General features: G+C 47.9%; 1 protein-coding gene across 2 annotated transcripts; it reads right to left on the bottom strand.

Moving 5' to 3' along the window:
• Positions 1-2500: 2500 nt before the first annotated feature.
• On the bottom strand, positions 2501-8618 carry EGR2 (early growth response 2). Of its 2 annotated transcripts, none has more exons than XM_081006326.1 (2): positions 6097-8618; positions 2501-5068 (listed from the first exon to the last, which is right to left on the bottom strand). In XM_081006326.1, exons 1-2 carry the CDS (start codon positions 6272-6274, stop codon positions 3774-3776), a joined length of 1473 nt encoding a protein of 490 aa, XP_080862452.1. In that variant the 5' UTR covers positions 6275-8618; the 3' UTR covers positions 2501-3773. The 2 variants fall into 2 exon arrangements, with proteins under 2 accessions (XP_080862452.1, XP_080862453.1); XM_081006327.1 differs by having other exon boundaries at positions 2501-5168; positions 6097-6237.
• Between the last annotated feature and the right edge of the window lie 11499 nt (positions 8619-20117).

Below are 20117 nucleotides of genomic sequence, written 5' to 3'. Positions count from 1 at the left end.
AGGGCTTTTCAATGGGGTCAGCTCATGTATTTGGGGGCCAGCCATCAAGTGTCGAAGAAGTCAAGTAATATAAATGCCATGTGTTGGCCATTCTCATATCACTGTGCGTTTTGCAAAGTTCCTACGATTTCATTGCCGATAAAGCAAAAACACAGTAATAGGACTCAGGGGTGGCACCAAAACTCTGAAATTCCCATGTTCAACCAGTGTACTAATAGCCACTTGCCTCTCTCCCTCTGGCTTGGCCAAAGTGAGTGCTTTTTCTTTACACCACATTTGGGATCCTCCCCCTGAGTGCTCTCCCTGGGCCCATCTCCCCTTCAACTGCGGAGGAGCAGCAGAACCAGGGGGTTTCAAGAACTTGCAATGTCTCCTTGCAGTTGACCGACAACCCCAACCCGATGCTGGCCTAATGCCCCACATACGGTAGATATGTGTGGGCAGGCAGCCAAATAAAAAGGTTAGCACGAAGCTAATGTCTGTGGATTTATTTCCAAGACAGAGAATGGGTCACAGAGTTATCAGGAGTTTCCACCACGACAAGATTCTTTACAGAGGGATCTGGCAAAAAGGCATTTAAGCCCGTGACCTATTTAAAGTGGCATTTTCCTGTGAAGCATGATGCTCTTTAAGCGCTCTCTTTGCAAAGCTGCAGACACCTTTCCTTGCCCATCACAGCAGCTTTCTCCAAGTGGGCCATGCTTGGTCGGTGCGGTATTTATTTCCTGAGCTTGCTTAAATTAGCATGCCTCAAATCACGGAACAGTAATGAGTCAAAAATGCATTAACATTTATATTTATTGCTTTGTGGGGAGGTCCTCAGGGCTCAAGTGCTACTCAGCTCAAGGATTTGGTTTACACATACTCCTTTGCAAAAAGGACAAGGAAGCTTTGCGCATGTTGCCATTTCGTGCACTTCCGGAACCTTGGGTCGAATTTTGCACGAGTCAGGAAAGACCTGTTGTGCACACCTAACCTGCAAGATCTGAAATGAACACCCAACTTTCATAGGCTGCGTTCCAAAGAACAACATGAGCTTTCACAAAGTGCTTCCAATGGACCAGATCGTTTTTCTTTGAATGGGCTTGTGCCAAACCTGCTACTTCAAAACATTCTCAAGTGACCTAGAAGGCTGCATTCTTCTGTGTATTTACTTGAGAGTGAGAGCCATTGAAATCAGTGGGACATACTTCTGAGGACACATGGTTAGGTTTGCACTACAGCCTGACTGCACTCAATAGGGCTTACTTCTGAGTAAACATGCATAGGAACGGCTTCCATATCTACCGTATCTCCAGGCTCACTAAATTAAGTTTCATGGTTCTTTAGATCCAGGCCATACCGTGTGGGGTATCAACACTCAAGCCGTGTGGATGTTTCTACCAAATACCTTTGCTGCGAAATTGCTAGGAGGGACACACAGCTGAAAGTGTGAAAGTGCAATGGCACAAACTTGGCTGTGGCACTATTCAGTCTCACCATTTCAAAGCAATACCCTTTCTATCATCATCATCATCACCACCACCACCACCCCTGGTGAAAACTTGCTAGGGGGAACAAGCGTAAAGGAATTCCACAGGCACTGGGAAATTCTTCTATTTGCATATAGTGACTGCACTTACCTGTAAGGCCCACTGGATACAATGAGTAGACATATACAGAATCAGGCCTGCACTTTTCCCATTGAGGCTGATGGGACAAAATGCATCACTTTGGCTGGGTAGTACATTAGGTCTGCTTGATACACAGGAGTTGAAGGGAGCAGATTTGAAAACATTAGACACTGATTTAAAAGGATCGCCTTGTAGAAATAACAGCCCTAATTCAGGCCTATCTCATCATTTTGTTTTTTGATCTAGTGACGATATAGCAGGACAAGACAGAAAAATGAAGGAATACCTTGCCCCATGAGGCACAGTTGGCCACCCTCCCTCACTGTTTACTTTCACTGGGTTTTAAACATATTTTTCTTCCAGCAGGTTTTCCACACAATGTTTTCATGATGCTTTAACTGCTGACCCTGTTTCTTTTCCAGTTGTCCCACAGCGCTTTTTAGGAATTGCAGTTTTAGGCATTGCAAGCAGTCCTGCGTATGTACACTAGAACGATGTGATAAACGTTTTTTAACAGGTGGATCGATAGATTCCATGGGATCTTGGGTAGCAAACCTAGAATGGGGAATTCAAGATTCTACCCGAAGACAGTGGGAATCCTATTATCAACATAGCCAGCTTTAAATTCAGGTTAACATGAAGGCAAAGACATTCATGTTTGACGTGTTTGACAGAGAAAATGTATAAGCAGAACCAGGAGGTAATGGATAGAAACATTAAAGAACTAAGCTACTTTTCTGGCAGTCGCTTAATTTTTGTCTATGAAGGGGAATTCTCAAATGTAGGGCTGGAAATCTCTTCCCTGCCTCCATCCCTTCTCCAGTACCCATAACTGTAATATACAAGTAGCTTCATAGTGGGATGCTTCATAGTAATAACAGGACAGATTTTTTCTTTGCACAAAACATTTATTTACACAACGTTCATGACAAAACCACCTTTCTTGGGGGGATGGCTCCAGTTAGTGGTTGTGCCTTTTTAAGGCGGATCGCTTCTATTTCACCCATTGTGCAGAAGCCAACAGCTTCTCTGTCAGCCCTCTAGAAAGATTATACACATCCTGTGATCCTTCTGTTTTTAAAAAAACAAATCAACGAACCAACGAACCAAAATATTATTTTCTACAAAAGCAACACTTAATAATAAGTCACAAAGGAAAACCCAGTGCATACAAAAATAGAGTTTCTATGAAAAAATCCAAATATTAATAGGCAGAAATATACAGCTATACTAAAACCCAGGGAGCTGATGATAAATCTCTCTCCCTCCCATCCCACCCCACTGTGCCGTGATTAGTAAGGCAACCGATTCGCCATGCAGCCACGGAACCATTGCCTACATCCCCAGAACAAGGCACCAAGGACAGTTCAACACGATTGCATGCAGCCAGACACCAGAGAAGGTATGTACAGTCCCCCTTGAAATAAGTTAAATAAGTCTCCATTCAGTCCACTCGCTTCTAACCCTCCTCACCCTGGGAGGAGAACAGTGCACATTGCTTTTCAAAAGAATACAGACCACAAAAGGTGGAAATATACAGTGGAGGGGGAGGATATAGTTATTTTAAATCTGGAAAGTACCTCCCCCACCCCCACTATTAAGGCCAGATATTGCCCCCTGCCTCCTGTCCCCCTGCCCTGTCCCCATTGCATTTCTGTTTTATCCAGGGACGCATTGGTTTTGCATGCTTTTCCAAGTAAACAGTGCTTGGGGGCCGCTGCTTAATTAGTTGCATTTAGACTGTTAAAACGAAACGAAACAAGAAAGGTTTCCATCTTTAACAACGCCGTGGTGCGTGCGTGCCGGAAGGGGTGAGGAGGGCAGGGGTTGGGCGGCTTTGGCAAATAACAAGGGATTCTTGCTGCTGGACTCTTGGGGGGCTATAAAGTGCACGTGAGAGTCCTCCCCTCCCCACGGGAAAGGTACCGGTCTGTGCTAAGAAGGGGCGCTTCTCCAAGTCCAGCCTGACCCGATCGCTTCCTGCGGTTTGTCCAGCAGCCCGCTCTAACAAGCATGAGGCGTGGAGAGCGGGCGATCCTTTACCGGTTACCTGCCGGACGCTGCCCACCGACGGCGGGACGGGCGGATCGCAGGAGGCGGCGAGGCCCCCTCACGCGCAACGCGAGTCCGTGGCCAAAAGAGGGCCCAGAGGCTTCAGGATCAGGGCGTCCGGGTCCGAGAGGCACACGAGGTTAGAGTGGCGCCGCTGCCGCCCCCGGAGCACATGGAGCCGGGCGGAGGCGCACCGGGGCCCGAGGCGGAGGCCGATCCCGGGCCGGAGGCCGCGTTGGCGCCTTTGCGCTCCTTCTGGCGCAGGTGGATCTTGGTGTGGCGCTTCCTCTCGTCGCTGCGGGCGAACTTCCTTCCGCAGAAGTCGCAGGCGAAGGGCTTTTCTCCCGTGTGCGTGCGGATATGCGTGGTGAGGTGGTCGCTGCGGCTGAAGTTGCGCATGCAGATGCGGCACTGGAAGGGCTTGTGGCCCGTGTGGATGCGGATGTGGCGCGTCAGCTCGTCGGAGCGCGAGAAGCGCCGGTCGCAGCCCTCGGCCGGGCACGGGTAAGGCCGCTCGTGCACGGGCGTCTTGCTGGGACGGTTCGGGTACTTCCGCGGGCGCAGGATGGGGCGCAAGGGCAAGTGGGCCGGGCTGCCGTAGGCGCCGGGCGCGAAGCGGGCCGCGGGCCCCGACGCCGGGCCGTCGCCCAAGCCGCCAGGGGGCGCGCCCAGGCTGAAGCTGCGGATGGTGGAGAGGGGCGTGAGCGGAGGCGGGACGCGCACCGAGTCCAGCGGGCACGAGAACGGCTTCCGCTCGACGGCGGCGCCGTGGAGGTCGCGCTGGCTGCACGGCGGGGGCGGCGGCGGCGGTGGGAAGAAGCTCGGGTAGTCCTGGATCATGGAGAAGAGGCCGCCGCCGTCGGCGCCGGATGGCGTCCCCGCCTTGGGGGAGTGGTGGTACGAAGGGGGCGGAGGGTAGGGCCCCGAGGAGGCGGCCAGGAAAGCCGAAGAGCCGTCCGGATGCGCCTGCTGCTGCTGCTGGGAGTGGTGGTGGTGCTGTTGCGGCTGGAAAAGCTCCCCGCAGGCGGAGTAGGGCGGCGGGGGCGGCGAGTACATGTGCTCCAAGTCTCCGGCGGTGGGCGCCATGGCGCAGCCCAGCGGGTTGGGAGATCCCGACGAGGCGGCGGACGACGAAGTGACCGAAGACGACGAGGGGGCGGAGGAGGACGAGGCGACGGCGGACGACGACGACGAGGGGGCAGCTACCCCCTGCAGGATGCCGGCGCTGACCAAGTTGAGGATGCCGTCGGCCGGATAGCAGCCTGCGCCGGGGTACTGCGCCGGGTCGATGGAGAACTTTCCCATGTAGGTGAAGGGCTGGCCGCGCGAAGGCGGCGCGAAGCCGCTGCAGGGGTACGGCAGCTCCAGGGACCGTTTGTCGCTCATGTCGATCAGGCCATGATCTGGAGGGTGGAGGGGAGAGAAAGGCGGGTCAGCACCGGGGGCCCCGCGGCTCTCCTCGAGGGCCCGCGGGCCAAGCAGCGCCCGGGCAGCGTCTTCTCCCTGCCAGGGCAAGTGAGCATCAGTATCCGGTCCATGCCCACGCAGACACAACACGGGGGCCTCTTGCTCACGGATCGGTGGGGGTGGGAGACTGGGGGCGTCGATTTCCCCGAGGGGAGAGCGCCTTTCAAGCGGCGCAGTCTGCGCCACGTTTGAAAGTTCGTCAACCCTAACTTTGGTGGCTTGGATTGAGCAGACATTCCCGCGCAAGGGGTAGGAGTGGGGCGGAAGGGGTTTTCTATCGACCGAAATCCCAAATTAGACACATTTCACTTTCACACACTACATTCACTTTCACTGCAACCCACAAACCCCATTTGCACTTTTTTGGGGGGGGTGAGTTACCCCAAAACACACAGCCTTAATCCCACTAATATAAACGGGAATCCCCAAATTATCCTTTTCGCTGCTCTTGACAGTAAAACCGACTCCAGCGCTCTCAGTGGGCGTCTTGTGCAGTTAGTCACACAGTTAGGTTACCCCCGATTAAATACAGTTCTGTCGGCCCTATATAAATGTCTGTTACTAACTGTGGGCAGTTTATTTAGTGTAGCTCTTCTCAAGGTTAGGGAATCTCTTCCAGTTTCAGGATGCGAGTTCCAATTTAACACACTAAACCCCCCCCCCCAAAAAAACCCCGTCCTTTTCCACTCTTGAAAACTCCAGTTAAGTCAGTGGGATTTCTCCAGGGCAAGAGAGGTGGAGGTTTGCAGCTTCCAGCATCACCCTGCCCCTTGACACCTGTTTGCACATGCACAGAGACCCAGTTTTCCTTCCACTGAAACATCAGCCCCAGACTCAAAGTGCTGCCCCTCCTGCTCCCACCCCTCCCACAAAAAATACTCTTGCCCACCACCAAAAGCCCAAGATCCGGATCCAAAAAGGTCGTTTTGGGAAGGGGCTCGCGGGGTGGGGTGGGGTGCCTTACCTCCTGTCACACCGCTCAGCTGGTCAAAGGGTCCTCCCAAGTCACCATTAGGAAAGTTGATCACTGATCCTGGCAGGGTAGTGGCGATGTCCTCCACTGAGTAAATGCTTTCAGGGAGGTGGTGCACAAGCCCACTCAGACTGACTGGGATTTTGTCTACCGTCTTGGCGGTCATCATTTGGTCCACAGACAATGGAAACTGCCCTGCCTTGCCCGTGGTGTAATTATTGTGCAGGGAAAGGGGAAAGGGTCGATTCTCCTCCAGTAGATAGATTTGGTTTTGTTTGGTTTTGTTTAAATCCTATATCTAAAGAGAGGCTCTTGCTCTGCCTCCCTCTGATAACTGCTCTGTTTCAAAGCCCCGGGAGTTGCTGTAAATGTTGTTGTAACAGTCGGTGTCCCTTGCAGAGCCCGTTTTAATCAATTGCAGCTCTCGGTAGATGGAAAGTCTTGCTCTAAGTATTTATTGGGAGGCCGTGAATGCCCGCTACGTCACTGCCCATATAAGGACTGAGGAACGGGGAAGGGCGGCCGGGGAGGCTCGTCACATGGGAAATTAGCATGGCGCGCCTGGAGTGGCTGCATCCCCGCCCCTGCTTTCTTTCTATACCGTGCAGAAGCGGCAAACTTGGGCATAGCATGGCAGGGGCAGCGGAGCCGCGGCGTGGCTGCCAATTTCGAGCCGGATCTCCGGCGCACGTGGCCATCGGCGTGGGGAAGGGGCTGCGGCGTGGGGGACCACCAGAGATCGCTTTCTGCAGCCCCCGGGAGAGGGATATTCCGGTTGCTGAGCCCCATTCCTAAAAAGGCGAGCATCCGGCAACGGCGGGGCTCCTCCCCGACTGCCTTTTTGGGAGTCCTTCCGGAAACTTCAACTTCGGAAAAAAGAAAACACACAAGCGCACACACACGGGGAGCAGATCAGATAGCCGTCTAAGCGCCCCCTCCCCCCGCTCTCTCTTCTGGGCAGCTCCTAACGGGCCAATCGGAAAAGAGCTGCATTCACCAAGCCGGATTCTATCCCACTTCCCACCCCCCGCACTCACATACACTCCCAACTTAATTTTTCTGAATTAGTGGCGGAAAGATGCGCCGATAAGAATGAATGAGTTAGGCGGCAGCTACTTGGATGGAAAACTTGCGCGCGCGCGCGCTCTCCGCTGCGCAAGTGGAAAGTTGCTCCGCCGCGGAAAGAGAGAGTGAGAGGTCTGCAGGAAGGGGGAGATTTGCCAAACGGGACAGAGCGAGCGGCTGCCGGTTTTGTGCCAGAGGCGAGTGCGCGTCTCGACGCTGCCGCCGCCGCCACTGTTTATATCCTCTCCGCGACCCGCCCGCTGGGAAACTTCATGTGGGCGATTCGGGCTTCGTAAAACACCGTCCGGTTCCATCTGGAGTCGGAGTCAAATCCACACAGAACACCCGCGAAGCAATTCATGGGGTGGGGGTGCACTTTAGATGACAATGACAAAAGCCACGATGGGTTCAATAAATGGGGGCAGGCCGCCGTGGGCTCCTAGGAGAGGCCCCTCTCTTACGCACACACTCCCTCCTTCTATAGATCCGGCTGGTTTGCAGTATTTCAGATGCTCCCACCGACTTCTTCTTGTTTGGACTTTGTTCTCTTTGTCCCGCAGCTTCTTCCCGTAGTCTTTTGTGGGCGTGTAGGTTCTGGTGGTGGTAATTGCCCACGAGTAAGGGGCAGGCGCTCTGCATATGCTCAGGAGCCATACCCTCGCGCTCCCGCGCGCACATGTTGCAGGCTGAACCTTGGCATTCAGAGCAGACCCAGCAGGCGCTGACTCGCAGCTTAAATCAAGGTCTGCTAATGCAGATTAGTCACCTCTTATCTCCCATGGAGCTGCCTCGGATTTCAACCTTCAATCCTCCTCATTTAAAGGAAGTGGAGGGGGACGCCACCCTCTTGCAGCGCTTGAGTTTTGAGAACCCGTCCTCATAAAACACCGGATGACAACGCTTCCGTGGCGGGATCACAGCAGATTAAGGCTGCGAGCGATCCTATGCGCTTGTGTCCTAGGAAGCCATTTGAGCCCAGTGAGGCCGGCTTCTGAATAGACGCGCGTGGGATTGCGCCGTGAGGGGTTTGGAGACCGCTCTCAAAATTTCCAGCACTTTTTTTGCAACGGGCCTTTCGAAGCAAAGCTGTACAAGGGAACCGCTTTTTGTACAGGCCAAAAGCCACCCAACTGTGTTCTGCCCACGGAAGGGCTACGCGGCCACAAACCGTTTGCATGATCGCCACGTGGTGCCCCTAGAATTAGCAATAGTCGCCGGCGGGAGCACTAAACGAGTGCTTCCAGAGTGACAGGTGTTGATGGTGGGCTGGGTGATCCTCATATAGATGCAAGCGAGCACACGACATCCTTGGCATGCAAAACGCCATTGTCTATTCCCCCAGCCCATTTTATCCCAAAATCTGGTTTTGGGCGTCGCCCTGGTAGCGATATGTCAATGTCGGTTAGCAAAGCAAGCCCCCATATAGAAGTAACCCCCCCCCCAAAAAAAACCCAGGCAAAGTACTGTACTATACTCTCTAAGTAAACTTTAAAACAATGGAACATGGGGCCTTCCAAATGCTTCCGGACTACAGCTCCCATTCCCTCCGTCCATTGATCATGCTGGTCGGGACTGTTGGGAGTTGGAGGCCAGCAAACGCTGGAAAGTCACGGCTGCCTCAGTCTCGCCTTTTAGAAAAGAGGCCTGTGGCCCCGCAGTCAACGCGCAGGCGCCACGCGGAGACACGTTTGTTGTTTTCGAAGCGGGAAGGTGGCATTTCTCAGTTGAAAAGCCTTTTATTAAAGGAGCGAACTGATAGCAACTCCTTGCAAACCTCTCGCGCGGGTTTTCCTTAGGCCCTAAGCTCAGGGATGGGGGTAGGCAGTGTGGGGCCGCTTTCTAGATGGTCCTGGACCTCCCGTCATCGCCCACCATCATCGCGGACCATTGGCCGTGCTGAACGGGGGTAAAGGTTGCTGGGCTACCTCTAGCACAGGGGTCAGCGAACTTGTTCAGCAGGGGGCCGGTCCACTGTCCCTCAGACCTTGTGGGGGGCTGGACTATATGCCCCACAAACAACCTAGAGATGAGTTTTAAATAAAAGCACACATTCCGCTCGTGTAACAACACCAGGCAGGCCCCACAAGCAACCCAGAGAAAAAGAAAAGAAAAGGACACATTCTACTCATGTAAAAAAACATGCTGATTCCCGGACCGTCCGCGGGAGGGATTTAGAAGGCGATTGGGCTGGATCCGGCCCCCGGGCCTTAGTTTGCCTACCCATGGTCTAGCATATAGAGCTGGGGGGCGGGGGGGGCCACAACCGGGTCGCCTCCATGGCTGATCACCCTTTTAGTTGGTTCCTTTCCATTTACAGCTCATCTGGGCTCTGAAATCTGAACCTTAGAGCATCTCACAAGTGCAATTGGCTGCATTTTCCCTATTCCGATGTCTTTCTTATAATAGAGGTGTCTCAGACGCGACTCTCAAGCAAATAAATAGTAATAATGGTGATGACGATGTAGCTCATTTGCCTCTTTTGCAACAAACCCAGTGCTGCCTTGACAGTTTTTGAATTTGTATTGTATTATATTGCTTAGGGGAGGGGAGTAATGCGGGTTAAATTTTTATTCCTCTCGGTTAAAAAGAAAAACCCGAAGGGAACCTGATCTTTCATCCCTCGTGCAAGTACTGTATTCCGCTTGCATCTAAAACTGCTCCCCGCCCTCGCCTGATCACGCGCCATCCTGTGGCAAAAATGTTAATTGCAGGCAGAACAGTTTGCATATTCTTAAAAAAAGAAACTCGTTTTAATTCAGCTAAAAGACACACATTTTTGCAATAGCAGAAGAAAATGAGAGATTTATATGTTAAACACTATGTATAAATTGTTTCTTGTTGAGAGGGCGTTGTTAGTGCCCTCAGCTGCCTAATACTTTTGAAGGGAGGTAGAGTGAAAAATCTCTGCTAACTTTTTTTTTAAAAAATAAATAAATAGGCAATTAGGTATTTTCTGTGAAATCAGGAGAAGTTTGCTTTGGCATTATATTAATATCCGCACAGCACTTTCCCTAAGCCCTCAAAATGCTTTGTGTCAATACTTAAAAGGTAGATGTAGATTAAACTTTAGACACGTTGGGTCTGTTTCTCTGTGGGCTTGCAAGTATCCTTTTTATTGTAGAAAGAACGCTGTGCCACAGTGGGTTTGTTCAAGTGCACACTTTTTTTTAGAAAAATGCATTTGAAAGTAGATTTAATAGTGGATGTTAAATAGGGCGTGTAGTATTAACCAGCATTCTGTTATCTAGTTCTCCAACTTAACACTCTTCCTATTTAAATTCATTTAAACACTCATTGCTCTTTCGCTCTTTACAAAGTCCACCCCCCCAAAAAAAGTATTATTAGTAGTAAATAGCTTACCAAGCTGGAGTAGCTTCAGAATGGCAGGTATATAGTAAGCAGCATCAGAGAAGCCTTACTGCTCTCACGAACCCAAGTAGTCAGCACGAATTCTGATAGCAGAATGATGGCCCACACCATTCCATCCTTGTTAGGAAACCTACAATTATGCCGCTACCCCGTAATGATGTTGGGCTCCTCTTGCCACAACCACACACCAGATGATTCCCCAAATTCTATGCAATCGCATTTATCCGTTCCCACCCACACCCCAGTCTTTGCCTTGTACATTTTGCTGCATCATTCCCCACCCTCCCCTTTCTGGGGTCACTTATAACAATATAGGCACAGGCTAGGAAGGAGGGGCCGAGGAAACAAAACTAAAAGGAGCGAGATTTCGGTGCAAATGAAAATCCATGGCGGGGGTTGGGAGGGAGTAAGAACGCCAGCGATCTAAATTTCGAAAACGGAGTGGAAACCAAAGCAATCATTTGACGACGCTCGTAAGGTCAAATGTGTAATTCCCACTGAACAGGGATGGTAATAGCTAAGCGACAAAGCACAACAGAGTTAACGTTTGCTACCTGCTCAGGTCAGAATGCCAATTTACAAAGCCTGAAATTCACCAGCTTTGTGAAAGCTCGGTTTATTTTGAATAAGGCCAAAGCATCAGAATCTCTTTACAGTGGTACCTTGGGTTAAGTACTTAATTCGTTCCGGAGGTCCGTTCTTAACCTGAAACTGTTCTTAACCTGAAGCACCACTTTAGCTAATGGGGCCTCCTGCTGCTGCCGCACTGCCGGAGTCCGATTTCTGTTCTCATCCTGAAGCAAAGTTCTTAACCCGAGGTACTATTTCTGGGTTAGCAGAGTCTGTAACCTGAAGCGTATGTAATCTGAAGTGTATGTAACCCGAGGTACCACTGTAGTTTTCCTTTAACTAGCCACGCACCCTACACATTTTATTTTTAAAACAAAACTATGACTAAAGTAGGCCTTGCCCCAAATCAGTGGTTAGAGTGTCTTGACTAGAACCTGGGAGACCAGGGTCCAAATTACCCTTCAGCTGTGAAGCTCACTCGGTCCAGTCAGCTTCTCTCTGCCTAACCTACCTCACAGTGTAGTTGGGGGATTAAGTGAGGAGGGGGAGAACCGTGTATGCCATTTGTGAGCTCCTTAGAAGAAAGATGGGTGTAAATCACTAAGCAAAAGCCACTGCCCTTTGACACGCCCAATGCTCTCATGTCACACCTCTGACACGATAAAAGTTGCGGCCTTCTGCAGCGACACCATTTTTGTACAACTTTCACAACACGTGTCCTTGTGATGCGGTGTGCTCTGAGCATCACACTACAAATACAAATACATGTTTTGTCCATACAGCAAGGTTTTCTTTTGTGTTGAAGAGTACCAAGTTGGGAAAGATTTGTTCAGGCAATTATAATAGCACACCTCTCAGGCCTCTAACTAACCCAAAAATTATTTACACAGAGGAAAAAGAAGAGAAGACAGGCCAGGCTTTTAACAGCTGAATGGTTTTCACTGTTGCCAGTTTTGGCTCTGTGTTTTTTCAGTATGAATGCCTTTAAAATTGAAATAATGCTTTTACCGAAATGGCTTGCTTCAGGAGCATCTATCTCAGTGGTACCCCACTGAGTTCTTTAAATGTCAAGATCTATATCTCTTTATTTTGTAATTCAGGCTAGAATAGAAATTAAAGAACCTCTTGTGTAATCAAGGTAGAACTGTTTCTGTCTTAAATCTGAACTTGAAATACAAAGAGGCATAATGAGGAAAGCTTCTTGGTAAAATGAAGGAGGTAATTAAAGACATCCCATCTAAAAGCTAAGGCTCAGTTCTCACGGAAATCGTTGCACCTCTACTGCTTCAGACTATAGGTGGAAACTCACCTGAACACTCCTCCATCCAACCCCCCCCCAAAAAAAACCATTCAAACCCTGTCACTACACCTAGGACACCAGGTTGCAGAGAGAAGAATTCTACCCGTATTTGCCACACTAGCTTTCTATGTGCAGGGAATTTATTAAATAAATAAAATTATTATTTATTACAGCAATTTGCAGCTTACATTTCAGCATACAGATCCTTCCAAAACAGCTCACGGGTAACATTAAAATGCATTTTCAAGAAATAAACACAACAATAAATATATACATTAAAAAAACACCAGAATCCTTCCCACAAGGCAGCTGTTGGGTGGAAACTACGCACATATAAAAAAACATTCTGAAAATTCTTTTTTATAAAAGCATTAAAAAAAATACATTGAATTTTCCATAAGGCTCACCATTGCCATCTAGTGTCTCATTGTATATTTCACTTAAACACACTTAAATCGTTTTAATAGCAACTGTATAGCTGAGTCCTTGGTAGATGGCCCTGGGGGAAGGGGAAGGGTTACTCCAGGGGGAAGGGGAAGGGTTACTCCATTTGGAGCAGGCAATGTCACACATTGAGGAGTGTTTTGTGAAGCTGGCAAGCCCTTCCCAGCATTCTGAAATACAAGTTTTTCACCCCAGTGATCATTGGGCTCAATTCATGAATCAGCATCTAATATAGTGTGGTTGTGATCTGCGACAAATTATTACAGCTCTGGCACCATGGCAGCTTTATTTAACCCTCAGAGAAAGATTATGATTACTCTGAGTAAAAAAAAAATGGTTTTTTAAAATTTTATTTTATTTTATTTAACAAAATGGATATGGCCGTTGATTGTGAGAAGCACTACTGTGCTTAAAGTGGACATGTGTCTCCTTAAGGCAACCTGTGGCAAACAACATCCATGCATCCTCTGACATAACAACAAAGAACTCAGTTACAGATAGGTAGCCGTGTTGGTCTGCCATAGTCAAAATAAAAAAAATCCTTCCAGTAGCACTTTTAAGACCAACTAAGTTAGTTCTTGGTATGAGCTTTCGTGTGCAAGCACACTTCTTCAGATACACAGATACATGTGTATCTGAAGAAGTGTGCTTGCACACGAAAGCTCATACCAAGAACTAACTTAGTTGGTCTTAAAGGTGCTACTGGAAGGATTTTTTTTATTTTGAACAAAGAACTCACACTTTGTACGCGTTCAAGCCACCACAATGATCTCTTATTGCCTTTCCCAACACTTGAGAACTTTCTCTTTTTGCCTTAAAAAACACACCAAAAAAACTACCTTATATCTCAGTTAAATGCACTCCCATCTTTGGTTTTTAATTTGTTCAGTTGTCTCCCCCTCACTAATCACTTTTCCTTCTATCTAATTATATATTTGGAATAGTATTGGAACAAGCTGTTCCTTTCTTCGACAACACAGCAAGAACAGCCGCACTCCCACTTTGTTTCTCCAGCCGATACACACTGAGGAGGAGACTGTTTGCCTGTAACACCAGATGGGAGAATTCACAAAAGAGCTCCGTCTTCACAGTGGCATCAACTTCTCCCTTTTAGTGCAAGCATTCACAAAACGGGTAGACCGAGCCACCTCTCCCAGTAGTATCACTCAAGCAAGGGAGGGAGGAGGCCCTGGATTGCTATGTGCTACCACAATTTCCTTTCAAGAGGTGTGGCACGATCCTGCCTCATTCTCACCCACGAGTCTCATTTATGACCATGTTACCGTTAGTCATTCTTAGAGCAGGCCTACTGAAATGAATTAACATGCTTAACTTAGGTCCATGCATGTCAGCGAGTTCACGTGGAGTAAAATGCAGTTGGATACAACCCATAATGCCTCCACTTCCTAAGCAGATTAGAGTCGTGGTTCTCTAATTTTTAATTTTTATTGGAAATTTTATTTACAACATAACATAAACCCCTCACCCCCCAATACAGAAATCCACCCCCATTAAACGTGAATATAACATACAATAAGCATAACATACAACAATACAAACAACCAGATAAAAGACTTTATCCTGTATCTGGCCTACTTATTTACTTCTTATAAGCTGTTTCCTTTATGAATAATTATTAAGATTTTTCTAATTGTAACTTAAATATCCACAATGTCTTCTGCAGACATTAATCGAAACAAATCCAGGTGTGTATTTTAGGGCGCTATTTTGTGAAGTATTCTCTGCATTTCCCCCATGCTTTTTGAAACTAGAGTCGTGGTTCTCAAACTCCCACCCACGCACCAGATCCCTTAACAATTGTTGTGGGTCCTACTGGACAACAAATGATTTAGGGTTATAATGTACTGCCCACTTTCCCTCTGAGCTCCTTCTCCTCTTTTGCTGCTTCCTTCATTCTCATGTATTGACTCTCCACCCCTTTCAGGTGCCTTGTCAGCCTCTTTCCCCCACTTGGGACGTTCCCCCATCTTGCCTCCAGCCATGACTTTATTCCTCTGAGGAAGGCAGAATCTCCTCCCTCCCCATCACTTATGCAAACCACCTGAATGAAGCTCGCAAACCATTGCCCTGGATTAGTCTCCAAAACCCTTTCACCCCAATCAGCAATGTAGGACCCTATTTTGTCACACAGGTCTCTTCCCCATCTCTGCTTCTCCTGCTCTCTCTCCCTGTCTTTCTCCAGCTCAGGCATAGGCAAACTCGCCCCTCCAGATGTTTTCGGACTACAATTCCCATCATCCCTGACCACTGGTCTTGTTAGCTAGGGATCATGGGAGTTGTAGTCCCAAAAACATCTGGAGGGCTGAGTTTTCCCATGCCTGTTCCAGCTCTTAATAAACTGTAACCCCAGCCCCCTTCAAAAGAGAGAGGAGGGTCCCATTTGTACCTCTGTGAATCCTGCCCCATCCAACTGACGCTCAAAGGAGGCAGATTCCCAAGACATCACCAAATTAATTTAGGCCACAATTCATCATTTAAAAAAAATAATATATTTAAACATGGGTAGCCTGCTTTTCTGTTAAAAACAAACAAACTACAAGGTTGCTAATAGAAGAAAAGAGCGGGGAACAGAAAATCAAGATAAAATAATAACATAATCAATCACTAAGGCTACAGTGTGCACATTAGCAGCTTAAAGCACAGTGAGGTTGTTTTCTCCAGCTGCTTTCCAAGCCACATTTTTTACTTGCTGGGCACACCATGGGCTGATCTGTTTCTCTGTGCCTGCATCTCCCCTGAACTCCTTCCCATTCAATGAAGCCAACATCATGGGCAGAGACCGTCCAAGGGCTGAAGGTTCCTTGCCATTCAACAGTTCACCACATGGGGGAACTGCAGATGGATCCAGCAGTTCACGATGGGCCCTCTGTTCTAAGGGTGCTCTCATACCCCGCCCCAAAGCCAGCCATCTGAATTGGTGGGTGAGCAATAGTATAGATGGTTTGAGGACCATACTTCTTTCCCCTTTGTTCCATCGCTGCTTCTCTCTTGCCCATCTGGCTGCTCTGAACATAAAAGATAGGAAGGAAGCAGTTCTCATCTTCTGAATATCAGTCGCTGAGAATCCCAAGTGGGAAGACTGCTTTCGCACTAAGGTCCTGCTTGCAAACTTTCCATAGGCTCCTGACCTGGCCAGTGTGAGAACAGGATGCTGGACTTGATGAGCCTTTGGTCTGATCCTGTCAGGCTTCTGATGTTCTAGTCTCAAAGGACCATAGCAACATTTTTGGGAAAGGGTTTTCCAACCAACAGAGAATCTGCTAGAACTGAAACACAATTTCCTTGTCTTGTGTGCATCACCTGCTTCTCAGAGTTCTTGTTTCTCATATAAATTGTGACCTGTGGATCGCAAGTGGTCCATGATGCACTTTCTGGTGGTCTGTTGCATTCAGGGCCGGATTTAGGTTTGGTGAGGCCCTAAGCTACTGAAGGTAATCGGGCCCTTTATATGTCCAGCTCTCCTTTGTCAACAACACGTTGTCACTTTTTTGTGTTGAATATATGCTATATGGTAATTTATGGACCTAATAGGTATCTAAAGCCATTGGCACATAACAAAATATGTATTTTATCAAAGTAATTGTTGAACTGTGATATTTTAGGGAGCAGGCTAGCAGACGGGGCCCATTACTTATATCATAGGAGCCTATGTTAACACTGTTGCTGTATGTAGATTTTATTTTATTTGTTTTCTTATCTTATATTTTGGAAATGTACATCCAGGTTTTTTCCCTTTATTTTTTTTTTGGGGGGGGGCCCAAGAGAGTGGGGCCCTTAGCTATAGCGTGTTTAGCTTATATGTAAATCCGGCACTGGTTGCATTCTGACAAAAAGCAATACAAGGAAATACTAAAAGTCTTTTTTTCCTCTTTGCCAGAGCAAATAGTGATGATCAGCCCTGCATAGTAGCATCTCAGCTGATAAAAAATCTCAGTGACTCACAGTATGTGTAACGTTGCCTACCAGGCAAGACTCCCTCCCACCCACCCACCAACTCCCACAAAACATTCGTCTTTTCGATTCGCAAACACAGCTCCGCTGTATTTTTAACTTAGAAACGCTTCAAGGGAACTTTTCTGTATTGCCTGCTTCTGAGGAGGCTGAACCCACAGAAGCCTTAATCTGGCCTTAATCTGAAGGCAAAAACAGAAGGGATAGACAAGGACAGTATATGAACATATACAGCCCCTATCTGTATATGACTGCTGTTGGCATCCTTCCATCTCGGCAGACAATGGAGGAGTGCGCCTTTGAGGGTGAAGTCAAACTGTTGGGAGAGTCACAGCGCCTGCTGTGGGTGTAGAGGTTGGAATGGAAGAGACATGTTTTGTTGCAGCTGGGGCAGATGAAGGCATCTGGTTATGCTGTTGCAGATGCACCATGGTGCTGCTTCTCTCTGCACTCCTCTCAGCAGTCATTCCTCCTCTGGTCATTGCTGTGGTTAAACAACCTGTCTGTCTGTCTCCAGGCTGATGTTGCCAGCCTCATATCACGTTTGCAACACAGACCTGGTGCCTGACTGTATATGACTGTGTATCAAGGTCCTTCAGTACCCTGGACAGTTCACTTGTTCCGATGGCATCATAGCTCCCAAAGAGCCCTAGCCTGACTTACCTCACCCAGGCTCCACCCCCTTCATGAAGAGTAGAGGAAGTGGTGGATAGGTAGGTCAGGGTAGTCTTCTGACCTACAGTCTATCATTCCATTACTTCTCCTGCCTGTTTCCCACTTGATGTATTGCCTATACTGGAGGGCAGATACCAAGGAGCATGAGATAACTTGGTATTGAGGGTGCCAAACCTTCAGGGGGATTTGGCTCAGGGATGCTGCCTCTGGATTGAAGAACTCCTGGCTGTTGGGCTTGGTGGTGAGGACTGAGTCCAGCACCACTCCAGCTTCTGCCACCTGGTCCTCCTGGCTGGTCTGTTGTGCTGGGCCATGTGTCCTGGCCACTATTTGTGGCTGTGACATGCAAAGTAGCTGTAATGTTCAAAACTTTGGTAGTTGAGAACAAAAGAAGCAAACCCAATCAGTTGTCCCCAGCACATCCAGATTTAGGAATCACTGTTAAAAGTTGAGACATTCCACTGAAGCTAGCAATATTAAGGCAGAAAAAGGTCTACTAGACCTCCTGCTGGTTATTAGGGATCATTGCAGTTTTCTCAGAAAGTTATACCCATAAACTTGTAGATCTGGAATGCCCTCCCCAATTAGGTGAGTGTTAGAAAATGTCAACTTCAGAAGCATGCTTTAATGAACACGAGCTTCCAAATGCAACACTAAAGCATGGACAACCCCTGCTGTAAGAACCTTAACAGAAGTATAACTATAGAGGGAGAAAAGAAAAAAGAATAGAGAATAAATATTTCAGTATCTAACAAGTATCCCTCCATCAACATCTGCAGTTCTAAATCTGGTGATAAGCCATTGTGCTTCTTGACAGATGGAATGAATCAAAATAATAAAGTGAACAGAAAATTATATTGCTGTCAATAATTTAATTTGCACCAAACAGCATTTTGACAAGGTAACTGTTATATATGATGCCACGTTGGGTATAATATTTGGAGAATGTATTATGGAAAGTCAGCGTCTGACTAGTAGAATCAACTTATATAATAATAACTGTCACAGAATCTTTAGTTACATAGTAATTCGACTTTAATTGTCTACTGTAGAGGAATTATTGTTGAAGCTATTTCCAATAGTTAATAATCTCGGCATTTTCATTAGAAAATGCGGTTTCACAGCCATTGCGGCTTACGTGGCCCCCTGAAATTCTCAACCTCCTGCTTTTTGTATCAAAGTCTGCTTTTAAGCATCTTGTTCGAATAGTGATAAATCCTAGAAATGTTTCCACTAAATCTGCTGGTGGCAAAAATGGCAAAAAGGAAGCAAGCTGTTGCCTACCAAGGAGACCCCTTGCTACCGTACAGTGGTACCTTGGGTTAAGAACTTAATTCATTCTGGAGGTCCGTTCTTAACCTGAAACTGTTCTTAACCTGAAGCACCTCTTTAGCTAATGGGGCCTCCCACTGCTGCAACGCCGCTGCTGCGTGATTTCTGTTCTCATCCTGAAACAAAGTTCTTAACCCGAGGTACTATTTCTGGGTTAGCGGAGTCAGTAACCTGAAGCGTCTGTAACCCGAGATACTACTGTATATTGCTAGCCTTTCACAGGGATAGGAAAGTTGTGACTCACCAGATGTTGTCTAAGTCCCATCGAGCCCCAGCCACGATGGCAGGGATGATGGGAGATACAGTCCAATAGCATTTGGGGGTCCAAAGATTCCCCATCCCATCCTAAATTCCCAAGACTTAGGAACCTACGAAGCTGCCTTATATTGAGTCAGAACATTGGTCTGTCTAGCTCAGTAATGTCTACAGCAGACTTTCACAAACCTGGGTCTCCAGCTGTTTTTGGACTACAACTCCCATCATCCTTAGCTAGCAGGACCAGTGGTTGGGGATGATGGGTACTGTAGTCCAAAGACAGCTGGAGACCCAAGTTTGGGAAACCCAGGTCTACACTGACTGGCAGTGGCTCTCCAGGGTTGCATCTGGGAGCTTCTATGTGCAAGGCAGATGCTCTGTACCTCCCCATTTTGCTAAATGATAGGGTGATGTTCCTTGGCATTCAGCTGTGTGAGGTCCTGTACTCACATACCTTGGTGTAAACTTCACCAAAATCAGTGGGATTTCATAGAATCAAAACCATAGAGCTAGAAGGGACCACAAGGGTCATCGAGTCCAACCCCTGTGTACTGGATTGCACTGTTGGCCTTCCAAATCATCAGATGACCAAGGTGTTCAATGGGCTCATGCTCTAGTAACTAAGGCTAGGGCATCAGGGGGAAAGCTCAATGGTGCTTCATACGGAAACATACTGAATTTTTTATAAATTCGGCAATACAAGTGGGACCTGCACAAGAATGCTCCAGGGCCAATGGAGTGCTCCTGCTCAGGGTTCCTTCCAGCCAGCCAAGAGTTGCTGAGAGACTTGTCAGGACCAGAGGGGAGGGACAAGCTGGAGAAATCTCCACTGCACTGGAGAATTTACAGCCATACGTGCAACAGTCATCTCAGTTCAGGTCATTTACCAATAATTGGCTACCGTACCTTAAATATGTACTAATGAGATGCAAAATTTGTAATTTTTATAAAGTGGAAAAAGAAAAAAAGACTGTAGATATCTGAGGCTGGTATTTCATTGCCCTCCACACCCCCAGAGAATCCTCTGTTA

The sequence above is a fragment of the Podarcis pityusensis genome (genome assembly GCF_964106645.2).
Source record: "Podarcis pityusensis genome assembly, chromosome: 5".
NCBI classification, from domain to species: domain Eukaryota; kingdom Metazoa; phylum Chordata; class Lepidosauria; order Squamata; family Lacertidae; genus Podarcis; species Podarcis pityusensis.
Note: the sequence above shows the minus strand (reverse complement) of the source record. Positions and strands in the feature narration are given on the sequence as shown.

Excerpts from the sequence above, each read along its gene's own strand:
- EGR2 (XM_081006326.1), bottom strand. The coding sequence starts at position 6,274 with ATGATGACCGCCAAGACGGTAGACAAAATCCCAGTCAGTCTGAGTGGG. Across the intron at positions 5,069-6,096 it reads GCTGAGCGGTGTGACAGGAG|ATCATGGCCTGATCGACATG; the intron begins GTAAGGCACCCC and ends TCCACCCTCCAG.